The sequence below is a fragment of the Pseudophryne corroboree genome, chromosome 8 (assembly GCF_028390025.1).
Source record: "Pseudophryne corroboree isolate aPseCor3 chromosome 8, aPseCor3.hap2, whole genome shotgun sequence".
In the NCBI taxonomy this organism is placed as follows: Eukaryota; Metazoa; Chordata; class Amphibia; order Anura; family Myobatrachidae; genus Pseudophryne; species Pseudophryne corroboree.
In genome coordinates this window covers 215,289,250-215,309,785 of record NC_086451.1, presented here as the reverse complement: position 1 = coordinate 215,309,785, position 20,536 = coordinate 215,289,250, and the positions used below count along the sequence as shown (strand labels likewise).

The following is a 20,536-nucleotide window of genomic DNA, read 5'->3' as shown; positions in this document are numbered from 1 at the left end:
TCAGCAATCCAAGTGAACTTGGGACTTTTTTTGTAACTATAAAAGTGGATAAATAGCCTCAAATTACGATCACGTAGTCCATGTGATATTAGAACTGGCTATATATGTGGGAGCCAAATAAATAATCTCTATATGACCCATTGGGAGATTTATATATATATATAAAATAGAATTTTAATACCTACCGGTAAATCCTTTTCTCTTAGTCCGTAGAGGATGCTGGGGTCACCATTAGAACCATGCGGTATAGACGGGATCCGCAGGAGACATGGGCACTTTAAGACTTTGAATGGGTGTGAACTGGCTCCTCCCTCTATGCCCCTCCTCCAGACTCCAGTTATAGGAACTGTGCCCAGGGAGACGGACATTTCGAGGAAAGGATTTATTGTTAAACTAAGGTGAGATTCATACCAGCTCACATCTCAAGCATGCCTCACAAAATGGCATTCAACAGAACACAAGCCAACTGCATGAACAACTTCAGCAACAGGCTGACAATAAACGTAACACAACATATGTGTAACCGTAACTATTAACTGCAGATACAGTACGCACTGGGACGGGCGCCCAGCATCCTCTACGGACTAAGAGAAAAGGATTTACCGGTAGATATTAAAATCGTATTTTCTCATACGTCCTAGAGAATGCTGGGGTCACCATTAGAACCATGGGGTTATACCAAAGCTCTAGAACGGGCGAGAGAGTGCGAATGACTCTGCAGCACCGATTGACCGAACTTAAGGTCTTCATCGGCCAAGCTGTCAAACTTGTAGAACTTTGCAAAAGTGTTTGACCCCGACCAAGTAGCTGCTCGGCAAAGTTGCAATGCCGAGACCCCCTGGGCAGCCGCCCAGGAAGAGCCCACCTTCCTAGTGGAATGGGCCTTCACTGATTCCGGTAACGGCAGTCCAGCCGTGGAATGGGCCTGCTGAATCGTGTTACAGATCCAGCGCGCAATGGTCTGCTTGGAAGCAGGACACCCAACCTTGTTGGGAGCATACAGGACAAACAGAGCCTTGTTTTCCTAATCTGAGCCGTTATGGCGACATAAATCTTCAAAGCTCTGACGACATCCAGAGATTTTGATTCAACGAAGGCGTCAGTAGCCACAGGTACCACGATAGGTTGGTTTATGTGGAAAGAGGAAACCACCTTCGGTAAACATTGCTGACGCGTCCTCAACTCAGCTCTATCTTCATGGAAGATCAAATAAGGGCTCTTGTGAGACAAGGCCGCTAACTCAGACACCCGCCTTGCAGACACCAAGGCCAACAGGATGACCACTTTCCAAGTGAGGAATTTCAACTCCACCTTCCGCAAAGGTTCAAACCAATGTGATTGAAGGAACTGCAACACCGCATTAAGTTCCCAAGGTGCCACCGGAGGCACAAATGGAGGTTGGATGTGCAACACTCCCTTCACGAAAGTCTGAACTTCTGGAAGGGAGGCCAATTGTTTCTGAAAGAAAACCGATAAGGCTGAAATCTGTACCTTAATTGAGCCTAATTTTAGGCCCCGCATCCACACCTGCTTGTAGAAAATGGAGAAAACGCCCCAGGCGAAACACTTCCGTAGGAGCCCCTTTGGCTTCACACCAAGAGTTTGTTTAGCCGTCACCCCTTTTCTGGCCTGAATAAATGTGGGAATGACTTCACTGGGAATACCCTTATGGGTTAGGATTCTGTGTTCAACCGCCATGACGTCAAATGCAGCCGCGGTAAGTCCTGATACACGCATGGCCCCTGTCGTAACAGGTCCTCGCTCAGAGGAAGAGGCCAGGGATCTCATATGAGTAACTCCTGAAGATCTGGATACCAAGCCCTCCTTGGCCAGTCTGGAACAATGACGATCGCCCGGATCTTTGTTCTTCTTATGATCTTTAGAACTTTCAGAATTAGAGGAAGTGGGGGGAATACATAAACCAACTGAAACAACCACGGTGTCACCAGTGCATCCACTGCTATTGCTTGAGGGTCCCTTGACCTGGAACAATATCTCTGAAGCTTCTTGTTGAGACGAGATGCCATCATGTCTATTTGAGGAACTCCCCAACGACTTGTTATGTCTGCGAAGACTTCATGGCGGAGGCCCCACTCTACTGGATGGAGATCGTGTCTGCTGAGGAAGTCTGCTTCCCAGTTGTCCACTCCTGGAATGAATATCGCTGACAGAGTGCTTGTATGTTTTTCCGCCCAGCGGAAAATCCTTGTGGCTTCTGCCATTGCCGCTCTGCTTTTCGTTCCGCCCTGACGGTTTATGTAATCTACTGCTGTTACATTGTCTGACTGGATCAGTACCGGCAGATCTCGAAGAAGATGTTCCGCTTGTAGGAGGCCGTTGTAAATGGCCCTTAACTCCAGAACATTTATGTGGAGACAAGTTTCCTGACTTGACCATCTTCCTTGGTAGCTTTCACCTAGTGTGACTGCCCCCCAGCCTCGGAGGCTTGCATCCGTGGTCACCAGGATCCAATCCTGTATCCCGAACCTGCGCCCCTCTAGGAGGTGAGAGCTGTGCAGCCACCACAGGAGCGATATCCTGGCCTTGGACGACAGGATTATTCTCTGGTGCATGTGTAGATGGGACCCGTACCACTTGTCCAACAGGTCCCACTGAAACACTCTGGCATGGAACCTGCCAAACTGAATGGCCTCGTAGGCCGCAACCATCTTCCCCAGCAACCGAATGCATTGATGGATTGACACTCTTGCTGGTTTCAGAATTTGTTTGACCAGACTCTGAAGTTCCAGCGCCTTTTCCACAGGAATAAAGACTCTCTGTAGTTCTGTGTCCAATATCATTCCCAAAAATGACAACCGTGTCGTTGGAATCAACTGTGATTTTGGCAAGTTTAGGAGCCAACCATGTTGCTGGAGAACTGTCATGGAGAGTGCAACGTTTTGGACCAACTGGTACCTGGATCTCGCTTTTATCAGGAGATCGTCCAAGTATGGGATAATCGTGACTCCTTGATTGCGAAAGAGAACCATCATCTCCGCCATCACTTTGGTGAAAATCCTCGGAGCCGTGGAAAGACCAAACAGCAATGTTTGAAATTGGTAATGACAATCCTGAATTGCAAATCTCAGGTAAGCCTGATGCGGAGGATAAATGGGAACATGTAAGTAGGCATCTTTTATGTCCACCGACACCATATAATCCCCTTCCTCCAGACTGGAGATCACTGCTCGGAGAGACTCCATCTTGAATTTGAATCTCTTTAGGTAAAACTTCAGGGATTTCAGGTTTAGGATCGGTCTGACAGAGCCGTTCAGCTTTGGGACCACAAACAGGCTCGAATAAAACCCTTCTCCCTGTTGTGACTGGGGAACCCTGATGATAACCTGATTTAAACACAATTTTTGTATTGCGTCGCAAACTACCTCCCTGTCCGGAAGAGAAACTGGTAAGGCCAATTTGAAAATACGGCAAAGGGGGGGGGTGTCTTGAGAATATCCAAGGGTTTAGGTTCAAACGAACCCAAAACTGACTGAAGAGTTTCAGACGGGCCCCCACCGGTGCGGACTCCCGCATAGGAGTCTCAACGTCATGCGGTGGAGGTGGCAGAAGCCTGGGAGGACTTCTGCTCCTTGGAGCCTCTTCCCCTTCCTCTAGTAGCAAGAAAGGAAGAACCCCGGCCCTTTCTGAATTTATTGGGCCGAAAGGACTGCATCTGATAATGGTGCGTTTTCTTTTGTTGTGGAGGAACATAAGGTAAAAAGGATGACTTACCCGCGGTAGCCGTAGACACCAAATCATCAAGGCCATCTCCAAATAAGGCCATACCTTTATATGGTAAAGCTTCCATACTTTTCTTGGAGTCAGCATCAGCATTCCATTGGTGAATCCACAACGCACGCCTAGCTGAGACAGCCATGACATTGGCCTTTGAACCCAAAAGGCCAATATCCCTTGCAGCTTCATTTAGATATGCTGCGGCGTCCCTGATATGACCTAAAGTCAAGAGAACGCTATCCCTATCTAGGGTATCTATATCAGATGACAAGCTATCTGCCCATTTTTCGATTGCACTACTCACCCACGCAGATGCAATGGCTGGCCTGAGCAGCGTACCTATGGTGACATAAATGGATTTCAATGGATTTTCCTGCCTACGATCCGCAGGATCCTTAAGGGCTGCCGTGTCCGGGGACGGAAGAGCCGCCTTTTTGGACAGCCGAGATAGAGCCTTGTCCACAATGGGGGGTGACTCCCACTTATCCCTATCCCCAGAAGGAAACCGGTAAGCCACCTGAATCCTTTTGGGAATCTGAAACTTTTTGTCAGGATTTTCCCAAACCTTATCAAATAGAGCGTTAAGTTCATGAGAGGGAGGAAACGTTACCTCAGGCTTCTTTCCCTTATACATACAGACCCTTTTGTCAGGAACAGCAGGGTCCTCCGAGATCTGTAATACGTCTTTTATCGCCACAATCATGTACCGAATGCTCTTTGCCAATTTTGGATCCAATCTGGCATCACTAAAGTCGACACTGGAGTCAGAGTCCGTGTCCGTATCTGCCAACTGGGCAAATGATCTTTTTTGTGACCCCGAAGGGGTCTGGACTTGCAACAACGCATTCTCCACAGACTTCTTCCATGCCTGGTTCTGAGACTCAGATTTATCCAATCTCTTACTAATAAAAGCCACATTTGCATTCAACACATTAACCCAATCAGGAGTCGGCGGTGCCGACAGGGTCACTCCCACAGCTGTTTGTGTCCCCAACACAGTCTCCTCCTGGGAAGAGCACTCCGCCTCAGACATGCCGACACACATGTACCCAACACTCACAGACACACTGGGCATATAGGGGACAGACCCACAGTAAAGTCTGTCAGAGAGACACAGAGGGAGTTTGCCAGCTCACAACCCAGCGCTTCACCAACAGTTCTGAAACCCAAAATAATGCCTCAGACCTGCAGCGCTATTATAATAAAATGCACCAAAATTACTGTGCCCCCCCCCCGTTTTGCACCCTGTTATTTGTACAGCAGTGTGAGGAAGGACCAGCATCTCTGCAGCCTGTGTAGAGAAAATGGCGCTGAGCTGTGTGAGCTGAGGACTAAGCTCCGCCCCGCAATGGCACGCTTCAGACCCGCGTTTTTTCAGTAAATGTTTATACTGGCGGGGGTAGGACAGTGCCTCCGCACCTATGTCCCCTCTTGCCAGTCTGTTTTGAGGTATATATATGCTGACCAGGGTGACCCCCGCGCCTTGCACCCTGCATTGCCTCTGTGTGTGGGAGCATGGCGCGCAGCGCGATCGCTGTGCGGTACTTCAGAAGCCGTCACTGAAGTCTTCTTTACTTCTTCTACTCACCTGTCTTCTGACTTCTGGCTCTGCAAGGGGGGTGACGGCCGGCTCTGGGAACGAGCATCTAGGCGTACCTAGCGATCAGATCCTCAGGAGCTAATGGTGTCCTGTAGCCAAGAAGCAGATCCTTTAAACTCACCAGAAGTAGGTCTGACTTCTCTCCCCTAAGTCCCACGAAGCAGGGAGACTGTTGCCAGCAGTCTCCCTGAAAATAAAAAACCTAACAAAAGTCTTTTCCCGAGAAACTCTGTAGAGCTCCTCAGTGTACATCCAGTCTGCCTGGGCACAATTCTAAAACTGGAGTCTGGAGGAGGGGCATCGAGGGAGGAGCCAGTTCACACCTATTCAAAGTCTTAAAGTGCCCATGTCTCCGGCGGATCCAGTCTATACCCCATGGTTCTAATGTTGACCACAGCATCCTCTAGGACGTATATATATATAAATAATATCTCATTGGCCATTTCTAATGGAATAAGTTAATGGACTAATTTTTGTGATCTAAATATATGAGTGGGATTTATAAAGGAATACCAACAAGCCTCTAAGGACCTTGAATGTATGCTTAATATGTGGTAAATGGTATTTTAATATATGCTGCAGCAATAAATATATATATATATATATATATATATATATATATATAAAATTAAGAATAAAAGATTATTGACAAAGTTATTAGAATTAAATTGTATGAAGTTTTTTTGTGATCATTGATTGTGGTATTAATTGACAGATGCAGCGCTCCTGGTTTTTACAGGGATTTTCTTCCCTTTAAAGTTTTTTCTTGGCATACTGTACACACGTTCCGGGACACCAGCAGGCAGTATGTCTTGCCATTCCACCTGAAGTACAGTGACCAACTGTGACAATGAAGAAGGTCGAGTCGGTCTAGAATACACTCGTCACTCAAATTCGTCCCAGAGGTTCTCAATAAGATCTGGACTTTGAGCTGGCCAGTCCATCTGGGTTACCAAATTTTCTGTATACCAGACCAGTGTTACCCTGGAAACATGACAGGTGGCATTGTCGTCCTGATAAAAACATTTGTTGTTTCGTAGAACTGCCACAACGTAGGGAGCACAGAGTTATGGAGATCTCCTCAGAGTTAACGTGACCATGCATTACAACTAGTGGACCCATGCAAAACCAGCTGAACCAGACCAACAGCATAACGCCACCACCTTCATTCTTTATTGTAGGTACTGTACATTCTGACATCAGATGTTGTCCTGGAAATTGCCAAACATCTCCATCTGATCTGAAAAGTGTCAATTGTGATTCGTCACTCCATAACATTCGCCGCCATTCTTCCACTGGTCTGCATTCTTCTTTGTGATTAGATGTTTATGAGCAGCTCCTCGCCCATAATATCCACGTGCATGGGCCTCCCTACGAAGTGTTCTTGTTGAAAACGGCACTTTAGTGGCTATTTGGAACTTGTGTGTAATGGTATGCATGGGGCGACCCCTGTTCTTTCTCAGCTCCATTGTTACCATTTTCCGGTCCATGGGTTGCAGTTTTGGGGTCTTTCAGGGATAGATGCATTCCTACAATGACCGTTCTTCTTCCACGCATTAATTACAAAAGACACATAACTTAATATACTTATTTCATCACTGAAGGGACTTAAGATGAAGTTTAAAAATGTCTTACATCGTTCCACCAAGAAGTTTGGAGTTCAATGTGATGACCACAGCCCCAAACCAGATAATTACAAATACTTCAGCAAATTGGGGTCCTCCGTCATCTTTGCTGTTAGCGTAGCCACCCTGAAGCATTCTGGAAGTAGAAAACAAAAATTACCATGGTAATCGAAAGGTCTACAAGAAGTCTCTAAGCAACAGCAAGAGAGCTAGCCAATCAGTTCTAGAGTCCAGATTTTAACTAAACCTATGCTTTGGCACAGCTGCTTCTAACAAAATGACTAAAGTCACTTGTAATATTTTTTATTAACGTTTATATGTATGTTTCCACCAAGTGTCTGTAGCACTGTACAAAGAGAATTACAATGGCATACACAAACAATCCAATATAAAAAAAAAACAAAGAAAAAACAAACAAACACCTGTACCCAGTCTATAGAGCTACACTAAAAATGTCTACAGTCAATGGGTTGACCACTAATGGTAGACATGCATTAGGTTAAAAGGTAGACAGTTCAAAAGGTCAACATGACAATGGTCAACACAAGTTTTTCAATTTTTTCATACTTTACCATCCACGTGGACTACGATTGGGAATAGTAACCTGTGCAGAGCGCAGCGAGGCACCTTGTCCGAAGCATGGTGAGCGAAGTGAGCCATGCGGGGGGGATGTGGTACACTAACGGGGCTTGTTTGTGTCAGAATAGTAACAAAACACCACCAAAAAAAATAAATTGTGTCTACCTTTTAACCCCGTCAACCTATTCTAGGTCGACCTTTTGACCAAGTCGACCTAATGCATGTCTACCATTAGTGGAAGACCTATTGACTGTAGACCTTTTTAGTGTAGATCTGATTATACACACCCCAAAAAAAAACAGGCAGTACAGGAGAAACCAAAAAAAAGTGAGATAAGATAAATGTACAACTGAGTGACCATTATTAAACAGTAGCATTCAATAACCCAGGGGCTCATCATTAAAAGACTTGCAGGGAACTGGGGCCTAATGACGATGGTCTGCAAGCATGTTTCGATCAAAATCCCCTGCTTTTATTTGCAGTATATTATTCTTAGTGCCTACAGCAAAAGTCTGTTTTGTATGAATATATGGTATTAATATTGTCACGCAACTGGTACCACCTACAATATGGGTAAAACAGAGTGTGGCCATATTTCTTTTCTGTTTCGTTTCATCATGGCTGCTTTCAATCAAGTCTATAAAAGGTCTAGTTGGGTGTGGTTCACATGTCAACCCTGTAGAGATGTTTCCCTTTGTATCTGGAAGGGTAGTACATTTAACTGAAATATAGTGGTGTGCTGGGCATATATGCTAGTATAGGGACTTGCAGAGAATTGGGGTCCCTTGTCAAAGGGGTGCAAGCTTAAATGTTTTGATCTAAATATGAACAAAATCCCCATGGTTTAATTTGCTACACATACACATATTTGTAGTATATTTTTGTTAGAGCTGATCGCAAAAGTCTTTATGAATTTGGTAACATCCAGGGTTAGAAAGCTTCTGATCCCACGGATGTTTCAGACATTACTAAATATATCAATAAATGTGGACTGTTAGGGGGACGGACTGAAGTACGAAAATGCTACCTATAGATGTGTGTTCATACATCTAGCCTTAATATGCCACGCAACCAAAGATTCATTTTCTGCAAAAAGCAAAAACAAGTTGCGCGAGGCTAGCAGATACTGATGGGACCTGGCATGCCAAGAGTGGCTGTCTGGTGTGACTGCTGCAAATATGTACGAGGACATATTGTACCACATAAGTATCTAAATCTGAGAAAGAAAAAAAAAAAATCTAAATCGAATAAGCTCTGACACCCCTCAATAGTGTGACAAGAGAAAAGCAACATCTACATTTTCCTATAGAACAGGCAGTATGCTAGCCATATTTAGCTAAATATGAATAGATATGGATGAACTAACTCTTGCAGAAAGAATATGCTTAACAGTGGGTTGAGACTATATCATTGCAAGTGAAAAGGTTAGGCATGAACCCGGAACTGGTAATACAGCGGCACGGATCTGGCACACATCCAGGGGAATAGAAAGCAATAAATAAAACAAGTACTTACAATGCAAGTGTGACACAGAGCACAAGAGGGCCCCATAAATCCCCTAGGGAAAAATCAGATTACCATCATTTTAGATTTAAAGATGAAGTTGTCAGGTAACAGCAGCAATATTATTACAGCCCCTCCTGTTGCTTTGTAGTGTGTGGGCGAAGGATTCAGAAACCCCCAATACTGCACTTACACATAACTGAAATAATAATGCTCTGTAATTAACCAAACTGAAATGAAAACATGGACCCATCACTCCTCAATTTGGCTGCTGGATGATTAATTATGCTTGAAAATTGTCCAACACCATTTAATTGATAACTGCCGAGATATGATTGCATTAAAAAAAATTAAAAAGTGTGAACTACTCTTTTAAGGAAGAGAACCAAAAAACACCTAATTATTTGCTCACTAAATAATATAATTCCATGTGTGAAAAAAATGTGCCACTTAAAATATATTTTAAATAATTATGGGTGGGATGTATGAAGCTTTGGGGAGAGATTAAATGGAGCAGTTGTCCAAAGCAACTAGATTCTATCATTTGAAAGACTGCACTAGATAAATAAATGATAGACAGGAGTTGATTGGATGGTTTGGGCAGCATCTTCACTCTCTCTCTCCAAGGCTTGAAACATCTCCCTCTAGAACTTATTTGATACCACCATTATTATGACAATGACACCAGACCTGGCGACTGAGCAGTAATTTAGCTGTTCTCATCTTAGAATAAAACAGGGTTAGGTAACATGTGCGGTGAAACTACACATCGTAGCATGTTCTGCCACAGTTTTGCTGTTAAGGCATGCTGTAACTGCAGCAGGACATGCTGGGATGTGCAGTTTCACAACAGCGGGGAGTGCCACATGTTTTATTCCATGGGTAAGCAACAAAACTCACAAGGGAAAACAGATCAAGTGATACTTCCCACTGTAGCAAGCAAAAAAATAGGATTTTGGTACTTACCAGGTAAATCCTTTTCTTTGAATCCATAGGGGGCACTGGAGTACTCTTGGGATATGGACGGGCTTCCGTAGGAACAGCACTGAATATTTAAATTTAGAACACTCCACCCCTCCATATCCCCGAGTACCTCTCAGTGTTTTTTACTGAGCCGAACAGGAACTATAGAGAGGTTGACAATGGAGTATTACATATAACATAACGGACAATAACGAAGTTGACACATAACGTTACTGACAACTAAACAGTTGACACCCTAACCAGCACTTGTAATTTGAACCAGTCGGTGAAAGTGTGTTACCATAAGATCCTCCGAACTCACCACAACTAGGTAAAACTGCTCTGGGTGGGCGTCCAGTGCCCCCTATGGATTCAAAGAAAAGGATTTACCTGGTAAGTACCAAAATCCTATTTTCTTTATCATCCACTAGGGGTCACTGGAGTACTCTTGGGACGTACCAAAGCTTCCCCCGTGGGCGGGAGAGCTGTTTGGCACTTGTAACACTAGGCGGCCAAAGCTAGATGCTGATGCCGCAAACGTATCAAACTTGTAAAAGCGCACAAACGTGTGCACTGAAGACCATGTAGCTGCACGGCAAAGCTGCGTCGTAGAAGCCCCACGACCAGCTGCCCATGAAGTTCCCACAGAACGTGTGGAATGAGCGGTTACTGACGTAGGCGGTTGTAACCTAGCATGAAGGTAAGCCTGACGTATGGTCAGTTTTATCCATCTGGATAAGGTTTGTTTAGACGCTGGCCAACCTATCTTGGCAGCATCATAGAGAACAAACAACGTATCCGTCTTACGAACTGAAGACGTTCGGGATATATAAACGCGTAATGCGCGTACCACATCCAGAGTTCCAGAATGTGCTGTCAACACAGGAACTACTATTGGTTGATTGATGTGAAAAGATGACACTACCTTTGGTAAGAAAGCGGGATTCGTCCGAAGTTCCGCTCTGTCATCATGAAACACCAAATACGGTGCCTTGCATGACAAGGCACCCAAATCCGAAACACGCCTTGCCGAAGCTAAGGCTAGGAGAAAAATTGTTTTCCAAGTGAGAAACTTTATATCCACTTGCTGTGAGGGTTCAAAATATGAAGACTGTAAGAACTCTAAAACCAGATTCAAGTCCCATGGCGCTGTAGGTGGAATGAATGGAGGCTGTACTCTGAGGACACCTTGGAGAAAAGTGCGTAAAGACGGCAATAGAGCCAATCGTCTTTGAAAGTAAATTGACAAAGCAGATACCTGCACCTTTAGTGTAGATAAACGCAGTCCTCCATCTAACCCTGTTTGTAGAAACAACAAAAGGCGGCATAACTTGAAAGATGATGTCGGAAATTTCCGAGCTTCACACCAACCTATATAGGCACTCCATATTCTGTAATAATGAGCTGCCGTAACCGGCTTCCTAGCTCGTAACATGGTTGGTATAACTGAATCTGGAATGCCCTCTCTTCTTAAGAGGGCGGTCTCAACAGCCACCCCGTCAAACGCAGCCGCGCTAAATCGGGGTAAAGGAACAGACCCTGTTGTAACAGGTCTGGACGCAGTGGGAGCGGCCAAGGATCGTCTGCGAGTAGTCCTCGAAGATCCGAGAACCAAGCTCTCCGAGGCCAATGAGGCGCCACTAGTATGACTGTGACAGACTCTCTTTTGATCCGTTTTAGCACCAGAGGGAGCAACGGAAACGGTGGAAACAGATACACAAGACTGTACGGCCACGCGACAGTGAGAGCATCCACCGCCACTGCCTTTGGATCTCTTGTTCTGGACACATACTGGAACGTTTGGTGATTGTGTCGAGACGCCATCAGGTCCACCTGAGGATAACCCCATCTCTGAACCAACATGTGAAACACTTCTGGATTTAATGCCCATTCGCCTGGATGAAAATCCCGACGACTGAGATAATCCGCTTCCCAGTTGTCCACTCCCGGAATGAACACTGCTGACAATATCACCTGGTGGCATTCCGCCCAATTGAGGATACGAGCTACTTCCCGCATTGCCATGCGGCTTCTCGTTCCTCCTTGTTTGTTGATGTATGCGACCGCCGTCGCATTGTCTGACTGCACTTGGACAGGCTGAGAGCGAAGCATGTGCACTGCTTGTCGTAGCGCATTGTAAATTGCGCGGAGTTCTAGGACATTTATAGACAGCAATTTCTCGTGATCCGCCCAGAGACCCTGGAGCTGACAATTTTGAATTACCGCTCCCCAACCTCTGAGACTGGCGTCCGTAGTTAGAATTATCCAATTCCAGCCTCCGAACCGTCTTCCTGCGGTTAAATTGTGTTCCTTGAGCCACCAGAGAAGAGATACTCTTGCCCTTGGCGACAACCTCACCCTGTGGTGAATCTGCAGATGCGAGCCCGACCACTGGGCGAGCACATTCAGTTGAAATGGACGCGAGTGAAATCTTCCGAACTGAAGCGCTTCGAAAGCTGCTACCATTGTGCCTAAGAGGCGAATGCACAAGTGTACCGACACTGTGCGTGGCTTGAGCACTAATTGTACTAGATGGCGTAGAATTTGTACTTTCTGCTGTGGTAGGTAAATTCTTTGATTGACCGTATCGAGAATCATACCTAGGAATTGAAGGCGTTGAGACGGAATGAGATGTGATTTCTTGAAGTTGACAATCCAACCGTGGTGAACAAGTACATTGTACGTTAGCAGCGCATGTTGGAGAAGCATCTGTTGAGACTGAGCTTTGATGAGCAGATCGTCTAAATACGGAACTATTGTCACTCCCAGGGATCTGAGATGAGCTATCAACACAGACATCACTTTGGTGAATACCCGAGGCGCTGATGACAGGCCAAACGGTAGAGCCTGAAACTGGTAATGGTTCTGGCGTATTGCAAACCGTAAGAATTTCTGATGAGGTTGCCAAATTGGAATGTGTAAGTACGCATCCTTGAGGTCTAGCGCAATCATAAATTCCTTTGGCTCTAAACCCGCAATCACCGAACGCAGAGACTCCATCTTGAATCTGTAGTAAGTTACGTACTGATTGAGACCCTTTAAGTTCAATATTGGTCTGACTGAGCCATCCGGCTTCGGTACCACAAACAGACTTGAATAATAACCCTGACCCTGTTGGTGTACAGGGACCGGAATCAAAACTGCCGAATCCAGTAGGGACTGAATGGCAATGTGCAGAACCCTCCTCTTGTCGTCCGACAGAGGCAATCCTGTCTTGAAAAACCGCAGAGGCGGAAGACAGTCGAACTCTATTTTGTAACCTTTTAACACTAAATTGCGGATCCACCCATCCGCGGATGTGTGGAACCACGCCAAATGGAACGTCTGAAGGCGTGCTCCCACAATCGGAGAACCGAGATGGGCTGGTAGCCCGTCATGCCACTGGCTTGTCGGTAACCTTAGCGTCCTGGCGAGTTGTGTTGGTTTGTTGGAAACCACGTCCGCGACCACGTCTAGCAGGCGTGGTTGATCCTCTGCCACGTCCTCGAAAGGGCTGAGGTCTAAAGGATTTGAACGAAGGTCCAGCGTACCTTCTTCTTGATACCGGTGGAGGCAATGGTAAGAAAACAGACTTACCTCCCGTAGCCTCAGCAATCCATGCGTCCAATTCAGGACCAAACAACTTCTTGCCATCGTAAGGCAACGCCTCTATACCTCGTTTGACCTCTGCCTCCGCATGATAAGCACGCAGCCAGAGTGCTCTTCGTGCCGTAACTAGCGACGATGAAATACGAGAAGTGAGCTGACAGACGTCAGTAGACGCTGTACAGAGATACTCTACAGCCTCAATCATTTGATTTACAAGAATTATCAGGTTTTCGTCATGTAAAGCAGATTTGAGTTCTGTAAGCCATATTATGAGTGCCTTAGTGACCCAAATGCCAACCAATCCAGGTCTTAGCATCACACCTGCTGCTACATACATGGATTTTAGCATAGTTTCTATCTTGCGATCTGAAGGGTCTTTAAGCGTAGTAGCTGCTGGCACTGGTATGGTTAATTTCTTGGTAAGCTTTGACACTGAAGAATCAACTATTGGTGGATTCTCCCATGTACATGTTACCGAGTCTGGAAACGGGTAACTAGACTTAAATCTGCGAGGTATAGAAAACCGTTTATCTGGATTCTGTCGTGTTTCTACTAACATCTGATTAAGAGATTCCGACACAGGAAAACTTATTGGAGTTTTTTGTCGTTTAGTAAATACGACCTGATCATTTGTGAGAGGCTCCTCAGTTTCAGTAAACTTCAGAGACTGACGTACCGCTCTGATGAGATCATCAATGCCGGAACTGTTAAAATCCTCGCCATCTGACTCCACTTCGCCCTCCTCACCCTCATCTTGTTCCGTGAGGTCTGGCATGGAATCGTCAGAATGCAACATAGCAGACACTGGAAAATCATAAGACATATGAAATTTATCCCGTTTACCCAAAATGGATTTGGACCTTACGCAAGGCTGAGACGCCTCCGGTAGTTCTGGCGGTCTCACCCTAGACTCAGATCTTGCCGTTTCCCGCTCCTGACGAGCGGCGGTCAATTCTGATTGTAACCTATCCAGTACATTTACTAACATACCCCACGGAGGGTCCGGTGAGGAAATTGGTTGTAAAACAGGAGCAGAAATGGTATTCTGAACCGAATTCACAAAACATACTGTACATGTGGTAGATCCATCCGGTAATACACTGTTACAGACTTTGCAATTATGCTTTTTAGTTTTTGCTGGTGCCTTACTCATTATGGCGACAGACAATACAATACACAAAAACCAGACACTTGCACGACTCAGTAAAATAGCAGTAAGGTGTCTCTGTATATAAATCTGGCCAAGTGCAGTACACGTGGCCAGTACTATGAAATGTGATCCCAAATTCCCTCTAACACCCCTGCGCCTCCGGTGGAGTAGAGATGTAGTACTGGAACGTTCTGGAATCACAGCAGGAAGACACAGGAAGCATGGTTAAAAATGGCTGCCATGCTATGCTTAATAATTCCTGCAAATATCCCTGCAGCCTAGCATCTGGTGCTGCAGTATTTCTTATGCCGCTTATTGCCCCCTTATTTATTTATTGCCCCCCCCCTTGTGTAATGGCTGCATGCTCTTTCCGATCCAGAGCAGCGGCAGCGCAGCGTGTGGGGCCCCAGCGGGTATCGCCGAGCGCTGTGTCTGAGCCCGGGTGAGCAGCGCGTCAACCAGCGGTGGGACCCGGAGCAGTAGCGGCGGCCGGCTCCGTGAGCGAGAGAGCTGCAGCGGCCGGCGCCCTCTGAGCGGCAGCCGGAGGCGTGCGGGGAGGGCGGCTGAGTGGGGAGAGCAGCGGCGGGACGGGCGGCTAAGTGGAGCGAGCAGCGGCGCTAAGCGCTAACAATGTCCCCACACCTCGGGGCGGCAGCGGGAGCTGACCGCCCCGTTCACATACCTTTATCCTGCAGCTTGTGAGGAGGCTCCGACGGGGCTTCTGAACAAGCGCCGGCCAGCCTGTGCAGGAGGCTGTGTGTGTGGCTGTGAGGGAGCTCTTTCAGAGAGGCCCGACACGCCCCTGCTGCTATCAGCAGCTGCACTATCCCTGACCCTGCCTTTTGGAAGGGGGAAAGGGATGTGTAAAATAGAAAAAAAAAAATCAAATAAAAAGAAAAATAAAAATTCTTCAAAGTAATCGTGACCTGAGGCACAGAGCTGTTGCTACGTCGAGCACAGAAAAAACACTGAGAGGTACTCGGGGATATGGAGGGGTGGAGTGTTCTAAATTTAAATATTCAGTGCTGTTCCTACGGAAGCCCGTCCATATCCCAAGAGTACTCCAGTGACCCCTAGTGGATGATAAAGAAAATTAAACACACAGTATGAACAACACTTCTGATTTCTAGTTGTATTTATATTATGCAACAATTTTTTTTACAATGCCGGTCAATAATAAAACCATATTATTTATATATAATATTTATACTTTGCTCAGAATGGGAACTGAAGAAGGATAATGGATCTCAGGAATGAAACCTTGAAGTGTGCATGCGATTGTATTTCCTACCTGAAAACCCACTTCACCATGACATAACTCCTAACTTATCCCATCCCAGAGAGAAGAATGGCAGTTATTAACGGACAAAAAAACAGGAAAGCTTTCATGTCTAGTTACAGTGTGACATGCATTTTTTTTCTGTAGGATACTGTATGTTATTTTTTCTAGATACAATTGTTTTCTCATGCCTGCAGCTGCCGTCTAAAGTGTCGGGCGATATTCAATTCTTTGTGCCGGTGGATGCAAGTTACTGGCCGTCCATAAGTTATCATGCGGGTCGCACCCAAATGCATCTGGATTACAAGCATAAAGCAACTAACCTGTGCAGACTACTGGGCGTGCAGCGTTTGGATTGGCCAGATTTCTGCTAGCTACAGTACTTCAGAAAAAGTAGAGATCATTCACGCCCAGTAGTACAAACAAGTGAATAGTGTGACGGGAGCTGCTGCCATGATAAAACAATGCATTTCCCCTCAATGTCTTTTTATTTGTGGACATGAGCAACTAAAACTATGGCAAAGAAAACATCAAAATAGAATCAGAGGAGAACCAGGTCACGATTCCTTTGCTTCCCCAGAATTAAATACAGGGCCTAATTCTAAGTTGTACTCTATTCAGTAGCAGCTGCTAGTTTGTGTACAACTCTCAATCAGGCCTACAGCCTCCCAATATGCTGACATGTTACAATAGTTAACAATCTACAACAGTTTAGATCAGTACTGACATCTGGTATACGTAATAAGCTGTGAGAGCTGGGAAAAAGCACAATCTTAACAATTAAGGCTGTAGATTTAAAGCTGCAATAGTCAAAATCAGCTTGGATTTCCCTTTTAAATTGTTGGCGCTTTAAATCTGTAGCCTGCACCGATCTCACAACCTATTACATAATAAAAAAATGTAAAAAAAAAAAGTCACACACATTTCGCTATAAACTCTTACCACCCACAAAGGCAGTCTAAATACTTATTTAGTCTGAATATGTGTTACTTTTGAAGTTTAGCATGCACATATCCAGACTAAATAAGAATACACTTAAGGTGTGTACATTCGGTGAGATAATGTAGGAAATATAGTTGTGTAGAGATACTTTAATGGTGCTGACGAAGCAGCAGCTGTTCTTTATCGTGGTTATACCCTATAACCGAAAATTTTAAACTGAAAAAGAGTGTGGGGTGATCAAGAACACGTGCGCTAAGGTTCTATACGGATACCTTTGAACATGCAACACCAATAATAAATATTATATTATACTTATCTTGGTTCACAGTATGATTGCACCAGATTACAGCCAATATAAAAAAAGAAGAGAGAATAATCAACATAGTGTGATATTGTTGTGACTTAATAAATTGATACGGTCGTGAGAAACGCTGCGTGGTTATTCTAATGTAAATCCACAACGTGCATTATAGATAAATTGGAGGCTTTACCAGATAGATATGGGTTTCAGGCATGTAGAACATCCACAGGTCCCGAATGCTGTCCTCCCAGTGTGGTCTCAATTTCACTCATATATGTGGGAAGAACAAATAATGCCCCACATAGTATAATTCCGTTTTTTTTTAAATAAAATGTATTACATAAACACTGATTACATGAATATAAAATATATAAAAAAAAAATATGGGTAGAGAAAGGATTGGAGGCGTTCCAGATTGTAGATCAACACGATCATATAGTTGCTAAATCAGAGTTCCAGGCTCCGCATCCTGGATCTCAGCTCCTCTATTGAATCCAAACTGCAGCGCTGTATCCAATCCTGCTATCAATCCACCTGTCACAGGCCAATCCTTTCTCTACCCATATTTTTTTATATATTTTATATTCATGTAATCAGTGTTTATGTAATAAATTTTATTTTAAAAAAACGGAATTATACTATGTGGGGCATTATTTGTTCTTCCCACATATATGAGTGAAATTGAGACCACACTGGGAGGACAGCATTCGGGACCTGTGGATGTTCTACATGCCTGAAACCCAGATCTATCTGGTAAAGCCTCCAATTTATCTATAATGCACGTTGTGGATTTACATTAGAATAACCACGCAGCGTTTCTCACGACCGTATCAATTTATTAAGTCACAACAATATCACACTATGTCGATTATTCTCTCTTCTTTTTTATATTGGCTGTAATCTGGTGCAATCATACTGTGAACCAAGATAAGTATAATATAATATTTATTATTGGTGTTGCATGTTCAAACTTATCCGTATAGAACCTTAGCGCACGTGTTCTTTATCACCCCCAAACGGTGAGATAAATTTGCAGGATTTTGACTATATAGTCAAAATCTTAAGGAAAGTTAGTGCACATCTCAAGGTGTTAAAGTGCATACACACAGTTAGATCCTTGCTATGCCCGATTTTGACTATGCGATTTCACTCGAACTTCCCCAGAGCCCAGATAAAACAGATTTTGACTACAGTATCTGTGCTTGAGATTTTGTCTACGTACGATTTTGACTAAGCGACAATTTTTGTCTACGTACGATTTTGACTAAGTGACAATTTTTACTATACTTTGCAGTGATCGCAAAAACGCGCTATAACGCATATTTTACGTGTTATAGGCAGTGGGGGACTCAGTTTTGAAAAATGAGGGGGTTCTGCGGGACGCGCTGTGACTCCCCTACCAATCATTGTGGGCAGCATCACACGTCTCTTCAACCAATCATAGCCAGTAGTGTCCCCAACCAATCACTGCTGGCAGCGTTTCCTCTCATCCAATCACCGCGGCAGCCTCCGTCCTGACTTCTCTTCCCGCTCTGCAGCTTGAATCCTCCTCCTTGGGCACCGGGTGACAGCAATCGAATCCTGGGGCTTAGACTCAGGGAATTAACAGCGCTCTCTGTGCCGGCTGCAGGGCGGATTCCAGTTTGAATTTAAAGGTGAGGACGCGCTGCACGGCAATGCGCTGTCAGTGTGTGATCCGTCCTCCTCCGTCTGTGCGCTGCCGCGGGATACGGGGCCGACGCTGCGAGTGAGAGGCGCTGTCCACACAGCCTGGCAGGCGGGACGGGACAGTGAGCGGGGCAGCGGCTACTCTGCTGCTCTGTCCGCTCCTCGCCTGGCTCATTACAGAGGGAGGGAGGGAGGGTGATGCGGCGCTGGTAAGATGCGGCTGCTGGGGGGCATTGCTACAGGCTGGATAAGCTAATATCGATATGGTGTTGTGAGTACTCGCCACAGGCAGGACACCCCCACCAGTGACACCTGCAATGACTGGGCACCCCCTTCCTGCACAATCCCCCCCCCCCCTTTCCGGCAGAATCACTGTGGACACCACCCTCCCTCGCTGACACCCGTGATCGCTGTGTCTGGGGGGGGGGGGGGGGGGTCTGAGGTGGTGGCTGCAAAGTGTATAACGTGCTGTACCCGGTACAAAGTGTATAACGTGCTGTACCCGGTGCAAAGTGTGTAACGTGCTGTACCCGGTGCAAAGTGTGTAACGTGCTGTACCCGGTGCAAAGTGTGTAACGTGCTGTACCCGGTGCAAAGTGTGTAACGTGCTGTACCCGGTGCAAAGTGTGTAACGTGCTGTACCCGGTGCAAAGTGTGTAACGTGCTGTACCCGGTGCAAAGTGTGTAACGTGCTCTACCCGGTGCAAAGTGTGTAACGTGCTCTACCCGGTGCAATGTGCATAAGCGCCACTACTGTGTGGTGTAATGTGAATTGGCACTATTATGTGGCCACGCCCCTAAATTTTTGCGGCGCGCCTTGTCTGTTCTTTGCAGTGTAGGGCGGGGAGCACCAATTCACTTTCTGCCACAAAGGCACCAAAATATCTAGTTACAGCTCTGGTGCAGTGTCTGTATGCTACACAGCCCAGCAGCTTTGTCAATTCCCCCCTCCTGCTACACTTTAGTGTCCAAATCAAGTCTGTGTTTTAATGTTTGAATCGGTAATGAGATTAATATGAACCTTCACTCCAATGGGACCCAGAAAAGGACCAGTAGGACCCCAATTTTTAATAGTGAGGGGTCCCTGGGACCCACTTTTTTCCGGCTCAGTGCGATCACTGCTTTGTACTAGATCGTACACTAGATAGTCAAGATTGACTTGCCTGCACAGTCTATCTAGCCTTGCGATACCGACCCTGCGGTAGTGTGCATCGGGATCGAATCTGTATCGCAAGCTGCCTAACACCTAGAGATTTGCACTAACTTTCCTTAAGATTTTGACTATGTAGTCAAAATCTTACAGATTTAGCTCACCGTGTGTACACACCTTTAGGGTTTGAACCTATTACGTGCGAGTTGTCGTTGCAATGGTGTGTCATGGCTCGATCTTGCCCCCAACTTGTAGATTTTTGTACACAGCCCTATGAGGTTGCAAACACAAATCAGCGAGTCTGGAGGTACTGTAAGTGCAGTACATAGAGCACTTACACAAGCTTGAAGCATACTCGGGACTAACAGGAGCGAGACCGTGGGGTTAAATTTGTAGAGATGTATTTAATGTGTGAAAATAAAGACAAGACCATGGTTTTCTATTTTTTGTGTT

At 45.4% G+C, this 20,536-nt stretch overlaps 1 protein-coding gene across 2 annotated transcripts in view; it reads right to left on the bottom strand.

Annotated features, from left to right (window-relative positions):
* The window catches only part of YIPF6 (Yip1 domain family member 6), a 79,207-nt gene that overhangs the window by 54,767 nt on the left and 3,904 nt on the right, over positions 1-20,536 (bottom strand). For both annotated transcript variants that reach the window (XM_063937078.1, XM_063937079.1), the window contains exons 4-5: positions 9,055-9,097; positions 6,971-7,096 (exon numbers count right to left, since the gene is read on the bottom strand). In XM_063937078.1, coding sequence (XP_063793148.1) covers positions 6,971-7,096; positions 9,055-9,097 — 169 coding nt within the window. The remainder of the gene's footprint in view (positions 1-6,970; positions 7,097-9,054; positions 9,098-20,536) is intronic.